This window comes from Colossoma macropomum, unplaced genomic scaffold (genome assembly GCF_904425465.1).
Source record: "Colossoma macropomum unplaced genomic scaffold, Colossoma_macropomum, whole genome shotgun sequence".
Classification (NCBI taxonomy): Eukaryota; Metazoa; Chordata; class Actinopteri; order Characiformes; family Serrasalmidae; genus Colossoma; species Colossoma macropomum.
This window is the reverse complement of record NW_023494792.1, coordinates 40,499,334-40,516,888: the sequence shown is the minus strand read 5'-3', so window position 1 is coordinate 40,516,888 and position 17,555 is coordinate 40,499,334. Positions and strand designations below refer to the sequence as shown.

At 37.8% G+C, this 17,555-nt stretch overlaps 1 protein-coding gene across 9 annotated transcripts in view; it reads left to right on the top strand.

The window, feature by feature from the left end:
* ppp1r12a (protein phosphatase 1, regulatory subunit 12A) overlaps positions 1-17,555 on the top strand; it is a 100,828-nt gene that overhangs the window by 69,994 nt on the left and 13,279 nt on the right. For 4 of the 9 annotated variants that reach the window (XM_036577189.1, XM_036577191.1, XM_036577194.1 and 1 more), the window contains exons 13-22: positions 832-981; positions 2,309-2,422; positions 3,443-3,583; positions 6,162-6,252; positions 7,097-7,294; positions 8,009-8,186; positions 10,207-10,331; positions 11,351-11,416; positions 16,838-16,854; positions 17,162-17,288. In XM_036577189.1, the coding sequence (XP_036433082.1) occupies positions 832-981; positions 2,309-2,422; positions 3,443-3,583; positions 6,162-6,252; positions 7,097-7,294; positions 8,009-8,186; positions 10,207-10,331; positions 11,351-11,416; positions 16,838-16,854; positions 17,162-17,288 (1,207 nt within the window). The remainder of the gene's footprint in view (positions 1-831; positions 982-2,308; positions 2,423-3,442; positions 3,584-6,161; positions 6,253-7,096; positions 7,295-8,008; positions 8,187-10,206; positions 10,332-11,350; positions 11,417-16,837; positions 16,855-17,161; positions 17,289-17,555) is intronic. The other 5 variants (XM_036577198.1, XM_036577192.1, XM_036577190.1 and 2 more) reach the window with 2 other exon arrangements.

The following is a 17,555-nucleotide window of genomic DNA, read 5'->3' as shown; positions in this document are numbered from 1 at the left end:
GTCATTCAGAGTGGTTTGTAGTGTTCTAGAGAAACTTGGCGAGTCAAAATTGATCACAATGGTGGTGATAGGAACCAGGCTTCTGAAGAGTGCAATGCCTCTAAAGAAGGTTATTACATGAAATGGTTATGAATACGACTGTCAGATGTCGGAGATCTTGTTTGACAATAGTTTTGAGAAGATTTTGGCATATAAATACATTCATCGTGGAGAGTTTCGTGGAGGACGTTGAAGGCAAAATAATCCCAAAAGAGCTTATTTTTTCAGATTTACCACTATTTTAAGGTCATCAACGTTACATGTAAAAATTCAGAAGACGTAGATTCTCTGCTGGTTTTGGATGCTAAATAAAATGGCTATATTTGTGTTGAAGTCATCACAACCCCTGGTTCCTGTCACCACCACTGGAAAGAAATTGGTTGATAAGTTTCTCTAGATGGAGCATTTCATATGAAACTGCTCTGAAGGACTTTGTTTACATCCATTTAATCATGTGGAACTTAAAAATATTGAGAAAAGAGGAGTTCTAAGCTGGACAGCTATTTTTTTTTTTATGTGGAAATGATGCACAAAATTGATTCAAGTACATTTAACACATTGTTTTCAGTGCAGACTTGAAACTGAGCATTAGGGAATGCAAATAATTAACATCTACAGTTTATCCACTACAGTCGATTTGAGAATTTTGGAACGTATTGACCAGCTCTAGCATGTAAACAAGGGTGTCTTGTCTGTGTATGTGTGTGTGTGTGTGTGTGTGTATATGTATATACATGTGCCCCTGTCTTCCTGTTAACACACCTCTGTGGCCTGCTCACTGTCACGCTGCAGCACGTCACACACTCTAACCCTCGGCCGCAGCGGCAGCTCCCGCGACCTTCCAGCCAAGTCGTCCTCCGCTTCCAGCCTGGAGCCTAACAGCACTAAAGCCTGGCAATCCCCGCACTCCTCCTACAGCCAGGCTTACAGCATACACCGCAGGTACCAACCCTGCACCAGCTTGCTGCTCACACACACACTGTCACACACTGCATGTGGCCTCTGCCTAAGCCTACTGCCATTTAAACCTGTCCCTTCCTATTGAGATGTTATATAATGTAAGGGTCTGCGAATTTGAATGTCTTTTGGTCGGTTTGTTCACTGAGCCTGTGCACAAATCAAAATTAATCAAACCTCATGGCCTAAAAGTGAATTATCACTTAATTTGTCAGTTAATCTAGTCTTTTGATCATATCAGACTTTTTTGAACTAAACAATAGAAAACCTAAACTTGATTGTGAATGAAAGTAGAAAAAAGGCCTATTAAAGGAATTCAAATAGGAACTGTTAGATATTCATCCAATGTATACATTTTTTCTCGTCATATCAAATTTAGTTGGGCATTTATGGGTTAAGTGGTGCTTTTGAGGTAAGTTTTGCTTGTAGATGACATGGTTGCATTTGTGCTCTTGGAATTTTAATCATCTGCTTGGTTCATACTGAGGGATGTAAAGCTAACTAGGAAGTCGACGTGTCATTTCTGTTGGTTGTTTCTGTGAACAGAAAACTCTAATTGGGCCGTCTGTTTTTTGTAGCTAAATTATTAGCTAATTGTGTAGCTGTCAAGCTAGGAAAAATGTATTAGCTGAATACTTAACTAATTAGCTAGCTGTCTGACAAGGTAGTATTTTATTAGCTATGCACTTAACTCGCTATCTAGCTAAGTGGTACTTTAGTAGCTAAATGGCTTGCTATCTCCTCTGGGTATTTTAGTTGGATTTATCCTAACTTTCCCACCTGTTTGTGATGTTGCTAATGAATGGCTAGTAAGTAAAAGGCACATGGCACCTCCTAGCATAAGGAAGTAGCATTTGTTCAGTTTTCAAACCTTTGCTGCTAATGTTAGACTGAGGACAGGATGACATTGTGATTTTATCAAAAATACCTCATCATAAATGATCAGTTTTCAAAGAATGTTTGATTTGGATTATTAGCGTCATGATTTTATCTCCTAGACCTGCCGTCATAACTCTCTTGTCCTGGCATCTCCAGCCTCGCTTTGTGCACTCTCAAAACAGATGTGTTAAAAACAACACCTGCTGTTGGACAAATTTATGTAGGCAAATTTCTTCAAATAAAAAGAAATAGCTAGACCCTAACATGATGTTGTGAAAAAACTGGCCCATGCTCCACTGGGATAGAGTCGAGTAGCTTAAGCAGTGATAACTCAAAAAATAGCTTGTTCTTTAACACTTAACACATCATTTTGAGAGTGTGCTCATGCTATTTTTTTTGTGTATGATCTGACTCTGATGCTTTTCCTCTTTAGCGGCTCGTTTGGGCGCAGGCAGGATGATGCTGTGAGTTCTACAGCCTCCAGCTCCTCCGTTACCACGACAACAAGCACCACCTCCTCTATTACCTCACCTACAGGTCAACGCAGGTAAACAAACACTTTTTTTTTTTTCAGCCTAAATGTTGAACACTGCGTCAGTGTATGTGTACAGTCACTGTTGCCACCTCATCTTGCTTTCCAGATAGACACAGTTATGCTGCTTCTTAACCACCTTAAAATGAATCCACTTAAGAACTTACTTCAAATGTAGTCGAACAGTCAAGACATGTTCGGTGTCTGAAGTTTGTTTCTTTAGTTTTATCACTAGAGCTACGAGGGTAATGTCGAGCAACAATAGAGTCTTATTAGCATGGTGCTAACTGCATGCCTAAATCATCACACACTCTCTTCTAACTGTTGTTGTAGTAATCTCAAGTGGTTTCTGACACTGTTTCAAGGACTGTTGTCTATTAACACTAACTAAGGTACAGACAAAATTCAGGCTTTAAGATGCTGCTATTGATATAGCTATGCTAATGCACTTTAATCCATGTTTATAGATAACAGTGGGTATGAGAAACCTCATAAACAAGTCTGTTAAGGGATTAACAACTCAACACGGTTTGTGGTGAATGTGATTTAGACATTCAACTGGTTAATGATTTCCTTAATCACTTCATTGTGGCTTTGATTAATCAGGAAAAGAAAAATGCAGCTAATGTTTTTTCAACAAGTATTTCACATCATACGCAGTTAAAAAGTGTTATTCCTCCATATGCACAGGGCTCTTTCAGAGACCACAAAAACAAAAACATAACTAGGCTTGAGCCAGTTGACGACCATATCGTCAATCACCGATTGTTTCCATCTGTCACGATTGTCAATCAAATTGGACAATTAAAATTTCTGAATACCTGCTGTAATTATATTTGTTTACTTCAAACAGATTTTTTTTTATGAGTAAATTCAGGACATGAGCTACTTCTCATGATGGTGGCACAGGAAAGCAGCTTTATTTTTTAATTTTTTAAAGTCAGCTGCCTCAGGTCTGGTCATGTTTGCATGATTTTTTTTTTATTTATTAATGTATTATTATTTTTTTAATCTTATGTGTATGTGTGTGCATAGGTATTGGTCGGAGGACAGTGCAGAGAAGGAGAAAGAGTCAGCGACTGTAATTCCGACCATCAACACTGCAGCCACCACCACTACCACCTCCACCTCCACTACTGGCACTATACTGGGCTCAGATGGCCGCGAGAGACGCAGGTACACTTTCACCCAGTCACATTTGCTTTTTACAAGCAAGATTTCATTCATTTCAGTCGGAGCTGTACAGTGCAACACTATTGTTAAACACTGCCCCACTGCCCAAACTTCTCCTCAGGATAGTCATGCAAGCTGGTCAGTTCTAGTGTTTACGGTAGTTGTAGTCCATCAGGTAGTTCAAGCACTATAGAACAGCTCCACGTCCAGGTTTTGTCTCTTTTAATGATGCACAAAAACCCTGTTTGAGTTCCCTTGTGGGGAATCTGAATTATTGTGGAGAAAAAAAATTCTCCGTATTTCACAAGATCCACATCAAATGAATAGTTTAGCAAAAAAAAAAAATCCAATTTACCTGATTTTTCCACTTTTTGCTTCTTAAGATTTTCCACAATTTTGCTTCTTAAGATTAAAACTGAAGATGCTAGGCTAATGTTGCTTATATACACGCTGAAAGTCAATAGTCAACCAAATCGTTTCCGCAAATACATGTTTAAAACATCTCTCAACCCACTCAAACCGCATCCAGTTGTTAATTCAGGTCACGCAGACAAGTCAACGTTGTTTTAATCTTTTACATGCTGCTGTGTTGAGTAAGCGTCCACTCTGTCTTTATTTTGTCTTTTCTCACATTGGGTGGCAGTGTGATTGTGATTGAATGGAGGTGAGAAGCTCAGTGATAGAGCTAGACCAGCAGTTTATGTACTTCAGAAAAAAAGTCTAAATGCAGTTAGAGTGAGTCTGGACTGGTCAACAGTACCAACTGGACAACAGAGCTCAAAACCAGACACCTGGCACCTCAAAAATAAATTACATACAAACTTTAGCACAAGTGTACATCAGTTCGCTAAACCGGCCCTAACGCAGTTAGAAAAGGCCCACTGTTCTTTACGTGTGAACATTACATGATGAATGAGCCAAAAGAAAAGGACCATAATTACTTACATAAGAACACAATCTTATGTTAATGTACATTAAAGTTAAGAACGTGTTTCCTTCTGCCTACCCTTTTAAAGATGTAACCCATAGCTGCAGTTGTGTGCAAGAATTTGGGCGGCTCTGCTCAAATGAAAAGTTAGTTAACCTATTCTCTAAAGAGAACACACTTCTGTTCATTTTTAGGTACAATTACTGTTCTATGCTGAATTTAACATATTGTGGAAAAAAACAAAAACAAAAATATGACCTGTGCAAAAGTTACAGGACTGTATTCCATGTTTCATTTTTTCCAAGTTAAAGTCAGCAAATAATAGAAATAGGGCACTTAAATTTGCAGAAATTTGCAGAAAAATGCCTTAATTATTTCTGTAGAGGATATGTTAATTTAGAAAGTCAACAAAACATGTCATTTGACCAGGGTTATTTAAACTTTTGCATACAGCTGTATAATGTAATTGTGGATTATGTGTTGCCTGTGTTCTAATGGTGCTTAAGCTTGTGCATTTATGAATGACCTGTATTCTGGCTTCACTGCTGACTGCCTGTAGCACAGGCAGCTCTGTAAAATGTGTATTTTGACACGGGCCATGTGCTGCAGTCTGTCTCTTCTCCTTATAAGGCCTGAATCAGCTCTTTCTACATAGCAGTGTAACCCAGCCTGACTGAACATTTTGTAATCGACATAGGAAACAGGTTTTATTTTTAGTAAGAACTGACTCTTTATACTTTGTGATTGGCTTACTGCAATGTTTTTGTATATATTCCTGTTTCTGTTTATGTATATGAAATGCACACAAGTGATTCATCCTGTCCTTTATTTTATTATACATTATGAATTATACAGTATAAATCACATGTTTTATATTAACGGGGGTCATGAATCATTTTTATTATTAGTGTGCTTTTAGACTGCTGCAGGCTGAGTGTCTGCAGTATCACTGTGGCTGCAGCCAAAAAACTGGAAGTGCTTTGATCTAGTTTGATTTTCAGACTGTGTCTGTTGAATGAGCCTTTGGGGAAGCGAATTAATGCTTCAAATACAAGCTTAGTGATGTAGAAGGACCTCATGTTGGTTTCAGTTTTGGAGTGTCGTCATTTATAATTATGTTCTATAAAGTATGTGCTCTTTTTTTGGCCAAAATATAATTTTCAGACTGTATTCAAATGTAAAAATAATGAAAGAAAATAAACATAATTTGCAAGCGGGTGGTTCAGCTACAGCAGTTTTGGAATATTGAAAATGTTCTAAAAAGTTTGCATGCTTTTTTTTTTTTATTCGCGCCATTTTTGAATATGAAATATAAAACTAAGAAGATTAAGCCTAGTGTATTGTTTCTGTTGTCTGTGTTCAACTGCTGTGTAAATAGTTCATACAGTTACCATTACATTTTTTTTTTTTTCATCATTCTCAATTGATTTCTTTGAATTGTTACCTAATGAATGGAATCAGATTCCTAATTCAGTCAAATCATTCTAAGGTCAGCGAGTTGAAAAACTCAACGAAACAAAGAAAAAAAAACTCATTGTTTTTCTTTTTCCTCCATTTTATTGTGGAATGGTACTAGATTCAGATCTTGAGGATGTTCTTGAACTGCTGTTGTCCAGACCAGCATTGATGTGATTGTTGTTTGTGTTTGTGCAGATCGTACCTCACTCCTGTGCGTGATGAGGAGTCGGAGTCTCAGAGGAAAGCTCGATCTCGACAGGCCCGACAGTCCAGGAGATCCACTCAGGCAAGTTCTGCTTAACTACTTCTGTGTCTGGATCATTTACAACGCTCTCTGCTGTTTGTTCACAATTTCAGTGGTCTATTCGGATCAGTTTAGAAGGCTGTTCTATGTCTTGTTCCAAAAATAATTTCTGTATTGTAAATATATATATATGAGAACTTTTTTGTATCTAGTTAATTATGTCCAAATCCTGAAATTTAAGTAAAAACCTTATTTGAGGCTTAGTGTTTATAATGTGAAAGTGAAATAAGTCAGGCCTTTGAGCTTCAAAACAAGGCCTTTTCATTTATATGATACACCTATGTCTTGCGCCTTATTTGTAAACAAATGGCTGTTTAGTTTGACTGCTCAGTGTTTTTAAACTGAAGTTTAATACAGTATGTAAACATTGTTGTAAACTGCAAAACAGCCCAATTTGAATTCATCATGGTTGTGATGTCATGAAACCCAAACTGTTTACATATATCTATTCATTCACACTGAAGTTCTAAGAAGTGTTTCAACTCAGACTGCTTCTTGAATGAGGCACAATACAAGACCACCAATCTGAACTGAGATCATTTTCATATATCAGTCTCAAAGGTACGGTAACAATTCTACAGAATAAAGAGAAATGAATTCTGACTGTTTCAGTTACAGTGGCCCCCACAAACTTTAAAAGTGGACCTTCGAGGGAAAATGGAATACTAGAAAAATGTAGAGTACAGGCTTTTTAAGATTTGATGCGTTTCCTACAGTGACTAGCATTTGCAGCTTTTTCTAACTTAGATGAGATATTTCAACAGATTTGGAAATACAGTGAATTTCAAGGCATCTGTATCTGACCACCTGACCTTTTCCTGTGCAGGGTGTGACCCTGACTGACCTCCAGGAAGCGGAGAAGACGATCGGCCGCAGTCGCCCCACGCGGTCCAGAGAGGAGGAGAAGCAGGACAAGGAGAAACAGGATAAGGAGAAACAGGAGGCTGAGACAAAAGAGGTCGAAACAAAGGAGGCAGAAACGAAGGAAGATGATTATAGGTCTCGCTATCGGGCTTTTGAGGAGGTGAAGAGAGTTCTTTCTTTCCTCATGGTGTTTGTAACTGCGTTAGGGCCCGGCTGATGTATTATTATAAATATTAAACTCAAGCTTTTTTCAACATATTGTACATCTGCTGTTGTTGCTCAGTAGTCACCCAAATAGCTTAAATCGTTTCTGTAAAAAAACGTCACCAAAACGTCTCTCAAACCACTTCCAGGTCATTTTAAAGGCCGCTCAGACTTGTTGATGTGCTTTAGGACACAGTGTGACATACTATGAATTATGAAAATGAAAAGAATTGCTGGCAGCCACTTTGGTCAATAGAGAGTATTCATAATCCAGAAGTAGGAATACTGATCTAGAATTTGTGACGATTACTATCATTAATACAGCAGAATCTACCAGACCATTCTGTGCTATAAACCATGTTGGCAAGTGTGTGCAGCCTTTTTGAAGACCTGGAAGTGGTTTGAGCCGGTTGAGAGAAGTTGTGATAACTTATTTTTACAGGAACATTTAGGCTATTTGGGTGACTATTGAACTCTAGCATTAGCCTCGCAGCTCCAGCTGTAAAATAAAGAAAGAAAATTTAGACTCTACACACGTCTTGGCTGATGGACTGCATTTGGGATAAGTGGGGAAAATTGGATAAGTTAGATTTTTTTGCCGAACTATTCCTGTAATTCCACTATTGGGCACAATGACTGTATTTTATGAAAATATTGTTTCTGTGCACAGCGGTACCGAACTTCTTCCCTGAGCTCCTCCACCACCACGGCCTCCACGCTGCCCTCGTCCTCCAGCAGCTCTTCGTCCCTCTACACCTCCTCTTCTTCCTTGCTGAACCGGCCCAACAGCCTGAGTGGCATCAGCTCCACCTACAGCCGCTCTGGCTTAGCCCGCGACACTGAGAAAGGTACAGACTAGTGCTCATTCAGTTAAAGCAATAATTCTGTGAAAATTTTAATTTATTTGACTTCCGTCCTTGATGCTAATTAGTAATAAAAGCTTATGTGCACCAGTTAGCGTCATACAAACGGTATGACAATCTCTAATAGACTTGCTTAAGTGGTTTCTCAGACTGTATGATATGTCTGTATGGCCAAAAGTATGGACAAAGTTCAGGCTTCTAAATGCTGTGACTACTTACTGCTGTTTTAAGCTATGTGTCAGTCCTCTGTCCATGTTTTTATGGATAACATGTCTTACAGTGTCTGAAACCATATTAAAAGAGCATAGCCTTGTTTTTAAAGAACCAAACCAATCTGTCCAGCTTGGTACACACTTTATACACCTAACCGACAGAATGGACATTGACTCATCAGATTTTTGCATTAATATAAGCAAATGAAATTGTTAAACAAAAAGAATTCTAATGTAATTAAAACTATTAAAATTCATGGCTGGACTGAGCAAAAACAGGATGAAATTGAAACTAAAGTGTTCTTTAAGTAAAGTTATTATTATCGTTATTGTTATATTATAAGCAAGTCAGTTTGAGATACCTAACACCTCTGCAGAGTTTGAAGTGAGTACACTATGATTTAGGTATGCGTTAGCACCATGCTAATTGGTGTACATAGACTTTATTAACTTGCTAGCTGGACTTGTAGCCCCAGTATAAAACTAAAGGTGTGCACTTCAGGCAGCTCTCAAACTGCATTTATAGTAAGGAGGAACTGAAAGGTCTGCCTGGGTGTGAAACTGAAACCCAAACCAGACCAGTGACAGAGACCCGGCCCGACCGGTACGGCTTAATTTGAAAACCAAACCAGCTTGCACAAACTAAGAGAGATGGACGATCACAAACATGGTTTTATACAGCTTTGCTTAGTTACTAAGAGCGTGAGATGATCAGCAGAAAATGGCATGCTGGGATAATCTTTTTGTAGACATTCCTTTCAGATAAAACAAAACAAAACAAAAAACAGATTAGAAAACAAACAAGAGCCTGATGTACATGAAAAACGGGCCAAACCTGGCCCAAAACTGGATATTTTGTCAGGCCCCGTCATTGTCGACTAGTTAGACCTCTACAGGAAAATTCTTTTTCCTTTTTAACAAACTATTCCTGAAACTGCAATAATAAACGAGATTTGTGTATTGATTTATTTAATCATTCATAAATATTATGTTAATTGAATAATTGTTTTAAATGGTGATTATAATAAGAAACTGATTTATCCCTCATTGCCCTTAGAGATGCTGCTACTTTATTGACATCGAAGCCTTACCTTCTGGTCTTCAAAACAGGCTAAAGAGCAGTTTACTCTCTTTTAGGTTCAGTATTTTCTGTGGAGACTTTCCCTCCTCTGAGATAAAGTCTTAGCGTGTCTGTGGGAAAAGAGAAAGACTGTGTTATCTGCTGGAGTGTGGAGGAACACTATGCACTTTGTTTCTCTAAGAGTGGGGTGTTTTGATTTGAAACATTGCCAGCTCACGCTAGTCGTATTAACTGCTCACCACATGAAATAAGATTCCAAACTGATCGTCATGCTAAAACAATCATCTATATTTCATTAGTTGATCAAAACAGATGTGAGTTTTGAGTTTGCCTTTGATATGAGAACCTGATGAACTACAGGTTAAACTGAGGTAAGGCATGTATCAAAGATAGCACTGTTTTTCTTTTAAACGGTATCAATCAATTTACATAATATACAAAATTGCCTCTTTTTTTCACTTTAACCCGCTCAGAAACGTAGCTGTGTCATTTTGCTGTATATTCAGTGTACATAATTACATAATTGCATGATGAATTACATAAAGACTGTAACAATAACTTTTCATCCAATTCAAATCATACTAAATTATCTCATCTTCTACATACAAACACAAATGTGGAGTGGATTGATAGTTGTGGTTTGTGTGATTATACTTATGATCTGTGTGTGTGTGTGTGTGTGTGTGTGTGTGTGTGTGTGTGTGTGTGTTAGCAGAGGTGGATAAGAAAGAGGCAGAGAAGGAAGCAGAGGATAAAACTCAGCCTCGCTCCATACGGGATCGCAGACGACCCCGAGAGAAAAGGCGCTCTACTGGAGTTTCCTTCTGGACCCAAGATGTAAGAGACGCTCACACTCTCTCTTTCTCTCGGCCAATGGACAAATTATTATTTTTTGTTTTGGTTTGATCCCCCCTCACCCTCAGACGCTCACACTGTGTGGGCTAAGCGAACACTTGAAAGGCAGTAGCACGTTTTTAGTTTTGTCTTTTAGCCACAGCCAATAAAAATAACATTATTTACTCTTTAACAGGCCACACTGACATGAAATGTCTTCAGTTTTAAATCAGTCGCCTGTTTAAATAACATGAATCAAATAAAGTGCTGTATCAAAACTAAGAGGCAGCTGGCTGTTTAGCACAATGAGTCATGATTAATTATGCTACAACATTTGTGTACAGGTGTAGCAGCGCGACTGTGCTTATCTGATATTAGGACATCTGGCGTTGCCTGTTTGACATTAGAAGTCTCACTCATTGTCTGTTATTTAGGATATTGTATTGGTGTGTCTGATTCCTACCAAAATAGTAGGATCAAGCCCTGTTCTCGTGTGTGTGGGGCGTATTGGTGGTCCACTACTCTATCTAACTGTTCTTAATCACTCCACTGACAGATAGCTTGCTCTTACCTGAAAGAAACAGCACCATCTTGTGGAAATAGAAGGAAATACATTTTATATTTTTAACAATGGATAAATGTTACAAATATTAATAATTAAGGAATAAAATAATGCTATTTTTCAGCCTTGTATATCAATACAATTTTACCACCAAATATTGCAGTAGTGTAACTGTACAGATTAGTTTTTCTCCCACCCCTACTAAGTTTTTCTGAATAAAATTAGTTTTCACTGTTACTTTTCAATTCAGTCCCTTTTTTAAGTATTGTCACAATAGATTTATTGATTGATTGATTGCTCTAATGATTTACAGTGATGTACAAAATTACATGCAGTGTATATCACACACTGTACATATACATACATCACTTACATAGTTGCCTACATGCATGCAAACAGCTCACGTCAACATGTATCATTAAACTGAAAAGCTCCTTAACACTGGATGTGTTTATTACAGAGTGATGAAAATGATCCGGAACAGCAGTCGGACTCAGAGGAAGGAAGCACTAAAGGAGAACCTCAGGTAATCTCACCATGACATCATTTCTCTCTCTCTCTCTCTCTCTCTCTCTCACTCTCACACACACACACACACACACACACACCTATTTACCCTTTTTAAGGTCAGCTGGATTGATTGATAGATGTTTGAATTATTGGTCATACGTTCTACATAGGGATGGGCAGTTTAAATCTCTATCAGACCTCAAATAGTAAGAAATAATTTGCTTAGTATTTGAACAGTTGGAATGCCAAACAAAGGCCACTAAATGCATGTTAATAACAAAAAAATATAGAGAATTGTATTTTGACAAGTTATCATATCAGTATTCTTGGTTACAATTTCATGATATTTACATGATATTTAGGCTTTCTAAAGTTTGAAAAGTTGTCTCACAATTTACTGGTCACATTTAAAAATGAGTACACCAATGTATTTAATATTTTACATACTGCACTGTAATGAATTTCAGTTAAACCTGACTAATTATGCTGTCTATGTAAAAAAAAATAAAAAAACACACAGTTCTTATCCATGATAAGCTCTGAAAATGAAAATAACGCTAAAATATTGTCATATTGCCCACCCCTATATTTTCATGCTATGTACAAGCTGTTAGTGGCCTTTAGAAAGGATCACTGTTAGTGGTCAGTAGAATGGAACACTGTGAAACAGCTGCACATAAGCCTAAGGTCTCTAGATCCAATTTTTGATGCTTAGCTTTTAGTTCAGAAATATGATGTTCTAACATCTCTTTGCTTTTTAATGGTTGCTGCTACAATTCTTAGATGCATCACGATGCAGACGTGAACGATTCTGAATCGATTCATAAATGTCAAAAATGGATTTTCTAAATATTTAATTTATAACGTAATGTTGACGGAATGTAAAAGGCGGAACTTGGAAGTGAGTAAGTACAGTGCCCGGCACATAACAAAAACACAACTGGATGAGCGAGAAATCCGACCGGCTCCCTCTGCATTAAAGCCAGGTTAGGTCAGGAGTCACAACACAAATGTTCAGAAGAGACATTTTGTCCTTTCAACAAAGTCAAAACCACCTTGGGAGCCACAACATTTAATGTCCAGTATGTCTCAGTATGTGTTGATGTCGTAGTATGGGCTAAAAATGTAAGCGAGAGCGCAGATTTACTTCGCTCTGCTTTAAGCTTTAGCTTTAGCCGCTTTCCTCCCATCTCCAACCTCAAAACTAGAAGAGCTTCTTGTAAAATGTCTCAGCATTCGGCTGTTTTACGAGGCTGAAGTCGCTTCTCATTCGCTTCTCGTTCTAATTGTCCCGTTCCACCTTAAATTCTGCCTTAGGCGCCGAATGTAACTGCTGCACCATTTAAGGTGGAACGGGAAAATACGAAAGAGAAGCGAGTTCATTTTCGCAACTTTTTAGAGAAAGACAGTCTCTCAGCAGATTTAACCAACGGCGCTGCTTATAAATGCGAATAAGTCTCCAAATGTTCGTCTTAATCTCTGTTTTTTCGTTCGCTACTGGCGAGGCCAGACCTCGGGGCTATGTGACCTGCTGTCTGCTGTCTGTTCTCGGTCGTTGAGAACCAGGGCTTTCGCGCTATGCTGCACACTTTGGAGCTGAGATTCGATCGATTGGATTTTTTTATTAATCAGCACCAGTGTGCACTGAAAACACTAAAGCTATCAAAAAAGGCTGTTTATAAATGTTGGTAGCTGTTTACTGGCTGAAATGTGTGACTTTTTTTGAGTTTTTGAATGAAAATGAACAATACAATCAAAATTCAGGCTTCACTACTGTTTTTTGGTATGCAAACGTACTTTAGTCCATGTTTGTAGATAACAGCGATCCTCATTCACCATTCTTAAAAAGAAATTTCTTTTTAAAACCCACTTACGCAGTTTTTACTGAGATTCTGACATTCACCAGTGTTTTCTTATTTGGGATTTGTTCTTAGGTAAGAACGGAATCTACACACAAAGGTGCGAACAATTCTGCAGTTTAAGAACGCGTCATGAATCTGACATGGATTTCTTTTTTAGACCTTTCCTAAGAGCAAATTTAAGAAAAAAGGAAGATATTGGTGAATGAGGCCCAGTGTGTATTTCAGTGTCACAAACCAAATAAGCACCATGCCAATTATTGTACAAACACTTCTATTACTTGTTAGCCTCATAGCTCTAGTCTGAAACTGAAGAAGCAAACTTAAGACACCAAACATGTCTTGTCTGATTGGCTACATTTGAATAAGTAAATAAAAAAAAAATTGTTGTTGTTTTTGCCCAACCATAACTTTAAAGCAATAAAAAGGCTATTTGTAACTTTCGGCAGCTGTGCTGTTTATCAGCCACGTGTCTGATTTGATTTTGTTGAAGTTCCACCCTGTTGAGCTTCTGAAAAAAAGTGATGAAAGCAGATTTAAATCACCAGCGTTTATTTTTTTTTTTAACTTGTTTTCCTGCTCAGTTTCATCCTTCACCTTGTATAGTCAAAGCACAGCAGGGTTTTTCTTTGATTTGGCCATGTTTGGCTAAGTACACACACTCACACACACACACACACACACACACTCACACACACACACACACACACACTCACTCACAGTAATGATGCTGGCTCTTCAGACTCACTCCATTTTTCACCTTCCTGTGATTGTGTTTGTACTTTGGATTTTTAAAGATTTTTATGGGATTTTTAGCAATAAAAAAGCAACAAAAAAGGCTATTATGAATTGGATTGTTCCATTTCTAAAATCTAGTGGGGCTTATTAAATCTATTAAAAATAAAGAAATATTCACTTTATTAATGCCAACTTGCTAACTTTATTAAAGCCAAAATATTGATTTTATTAATGTTAACTTACTAACCTTATTAATGTTAATTTATTCACTTTATTCATGCTAACTTACTAATCTTATTAATGCTCAGTTGTTAACTTTATTCATTCTAAATGGTTCACTTAATTCATGCTAACCTATCAGCTGCTCAAAGGCTGTGATGTAAAAGTCATTCAGAGTGGTTTGATGTGAAATAGGTAATTGTACGGAAACTTACTGACTTTACTGACTGATTACTTTACAGTGGTGATAGGAACCAGCGGTTGTGATGTCTACAGCACAAATATAGGCATTTTATTTACTATCCAAACCACCAGTGAACCTACACACGTCTTCTAAGTTTTATATGTAATGATGATGGTAAAATAGTGGTACAATAGTGGTACTAAAACTGTTCTGCCTCACAGAGCCCTGCATGTACCTCTTTGCCATGAATGTATTTAAAAATACATAATATTAATATAAAAATATGTTTTGGGCCAAAACCTTCTCAAAACTGCCATTAAACACTGTGTTAGTAAGTTTCTCTTGAACCAAGCATTTCACATCAAACCACTCTGAATGACTTTGTTTACATCTTAACCATTGAATTGTGCAGAAATTGTGAAGTACTGATGGAATTCCCCTTAAACCATGAGAATCACTGTAACAGATGGTGCATAGTGCTTTATAATATCAGTGTGGTTTCTCTGTAGGCCTTCAGGCAGCCACAATGGAAAGCAGCTTCAGCCTGTAGTTCAAAGGCTGCTGGTGGCCTGAAACGAAATCTGCTCACATCTTTTTCATAATGTTTCACTTCCAATAGATTTACACGCCATAAGCCATATCCAAGGTACGGGAGGGCCTGTTTTTCACTTTCTGTAGAGCCGGAACAGTTCTGGCCTTCATGTTTTGGATGGAAATGGCCTCTAAGCTCAGCTTCTGGATCAGATTCCATGAAATAAATTCTAATTTCTGAGTATCATAGGCGCACATGACTGTTCTCAGGTCAGCTTGTAAAGCCGAGCTTAAGACACAAGACCAAATTAAAGCTGTGAAAACCTGAAATGTTTCTGTGACTCAGCAGTGGGAAAGATAAGAGTGCCCTGCCTAGTGCTTAGAGAGAGAGAGAGAAAAACAAACCAGGCTGGATTTGCACCAGACACAGTGGGATGGATGGAGGTAGGGAAAAGGAGAGAAAGAAAGAAAGAGATAGAGGGGAAGAGGAGCAGACAGAGGAGGTGAAAGAGAGAAAGAGGGAGAAACTAGAGGTGAGTTTATGTCTGGCTAGCAGCCACAACTAGTACAAAAAGCTGCATTAGAACAACTCATACCAGTTCAGTGAGATGAATTATAAACACTTGTCAAGTGCTTTGCTAGGTGCGTCATGGCTGAATTATTAAAACGTTTGAAGCTTTCAGTTCTTCGGCTAATCTAGTGCTGCTAATATAGAGGGAAAGGTTGTAAATAATATTATAATAATAATCACATTTTGGAAATAAATCATGCTAATCAGTGGCTGTTAGCTTTCATTCGTAGTTAGCCCTGTTAGCACCTTTTCCTTATATTTTTATATAATTTAGCATGCCGGTTTGTTTAAAAGTGCTATCTTTCTGTTAGCCACCTCTCTTTAGACACGAGAAAAGCTAATAATTAAAAAGTGGGCTTGTTTGCTAGAGTTAGCAGCCTTCCCTTCAAGGCCAGGGTGAGTGATCAGAGTTTTATCAAGTCTTTTGAGAACTGGGTGGGTCAGAAACAAAAATAGGAAATGAGTCATTATCCCTGCACGACTGAAAAGAATGGACCATACTTGTGAGCTATTTTAAGCTGAATCGCAGCATGCTTTGCAACTGAAATATGAATGGGTGTTGTCGTTGGAATACATGGATATCTGAACCCAACTTAGTATTTGTTTGCTTATTAAGGTGTGAGCATTAAAAATAATGTGGAATTGAAAAATATAGTAAATAATGTACCACTAAAGGGACAAATGTATTGGGTCACCTACAGGAGTTTCATGACATCCCATTCTAAATTAATTAACGTTTAGGATGTAAACAAAATCAGAGTGGTTTGATGTGGAATTCTCCGAAGTCAGAATTGTTCACAGTGGTGATAGGAACCAGACGTCTGAAGAGTTTAATGCCTCTAAAAGCTCCCTCTCAGAACGTTACTAAACATAATTAGGCAAAATGAATATGGTGCCTGATGTCTAAGACATTGTTTTATGATAGTTTTGCAGCCAAACTGTCAACATGTACTTTTTTAATTCGTTCATTGCAGAGATTACATGCAGGGTGTTGTAAAGCAAACTAGTCCAGATGGAAAATAAATAAATAAATCATGTGTACTTGATCAACTTTTACTGGATGTTAATTAAATGAAGGATGGTCGCTGAGTTTTGCACCATACTGTACACAACAGTAGAACAGTAATCCAAATCCAGAGAACCATGAATGACCTCGTATAAAATGCGTCCATACCTTTAGCATGAGAATAACATGTAACACAAAATACCTTTTCCATCAAAAATAAAATAACTCTGCCTCAGTGCTACATTGGCTGCATTGTTTAAGGCTGTGAGTTTCTGCTGTTTGGTTGAGTATAAATTATAATCATGTCATTTCTCTGTTTTTCTCCGCAGAGTGACCGACTGTCCAGGTGTGTGCTCTTACAGACACTTGGGCCTCCTCCGAGGTCACACAGTGTTGCGTTTCATTTTTTGGAAATTCACTGTTACTTTGCTCTGTTAAGGGACTGAATGCTGTAGTCTGCCTTAAACCCCTGATACCTCTCCCTAGTATAAAACTATCAGAATTAATAATGCTTATATTACAAATGTTTGCAATGCATAGAAATATGTAATATAGCAAATGTATTATATTAAATTGTTTTATAACATTGTAGATTGTTATCTGAGTGTGTGTCTGTCAATGAGGTAATGAATTTTCAATGTTTTCCTCTTCAGAAACGATACAGTGCCCAGTAGTACATCTTATACCGACCGCTACGAGCACCTGGATAGCCGCGGCTACCGAGAGGGCCGTCGGCCGTACTCACGACTGGACAGAGATGATACCACTGACTATAAGAAGGTACAAAAACATCAGCCAACTCTTAACAGCAGCAACAATAGCAATAACAATGTCAAAATAATAATATAATAATACAGGGACTTTTTTTTTGGCTGGCGGCAGTTATGAGCACTGGACAAGATGGCCATTTTGTAAAAGAAAATATTGTATCAGAATTTTCTGACGGCTAACCTTAAGTCTTACATGACTTGCCATCTAATATTGATGATTCAAATTTTTATCGGTGTCATTAAAAATATTGCAGATATTCCAGTGTTGTGTAAATTA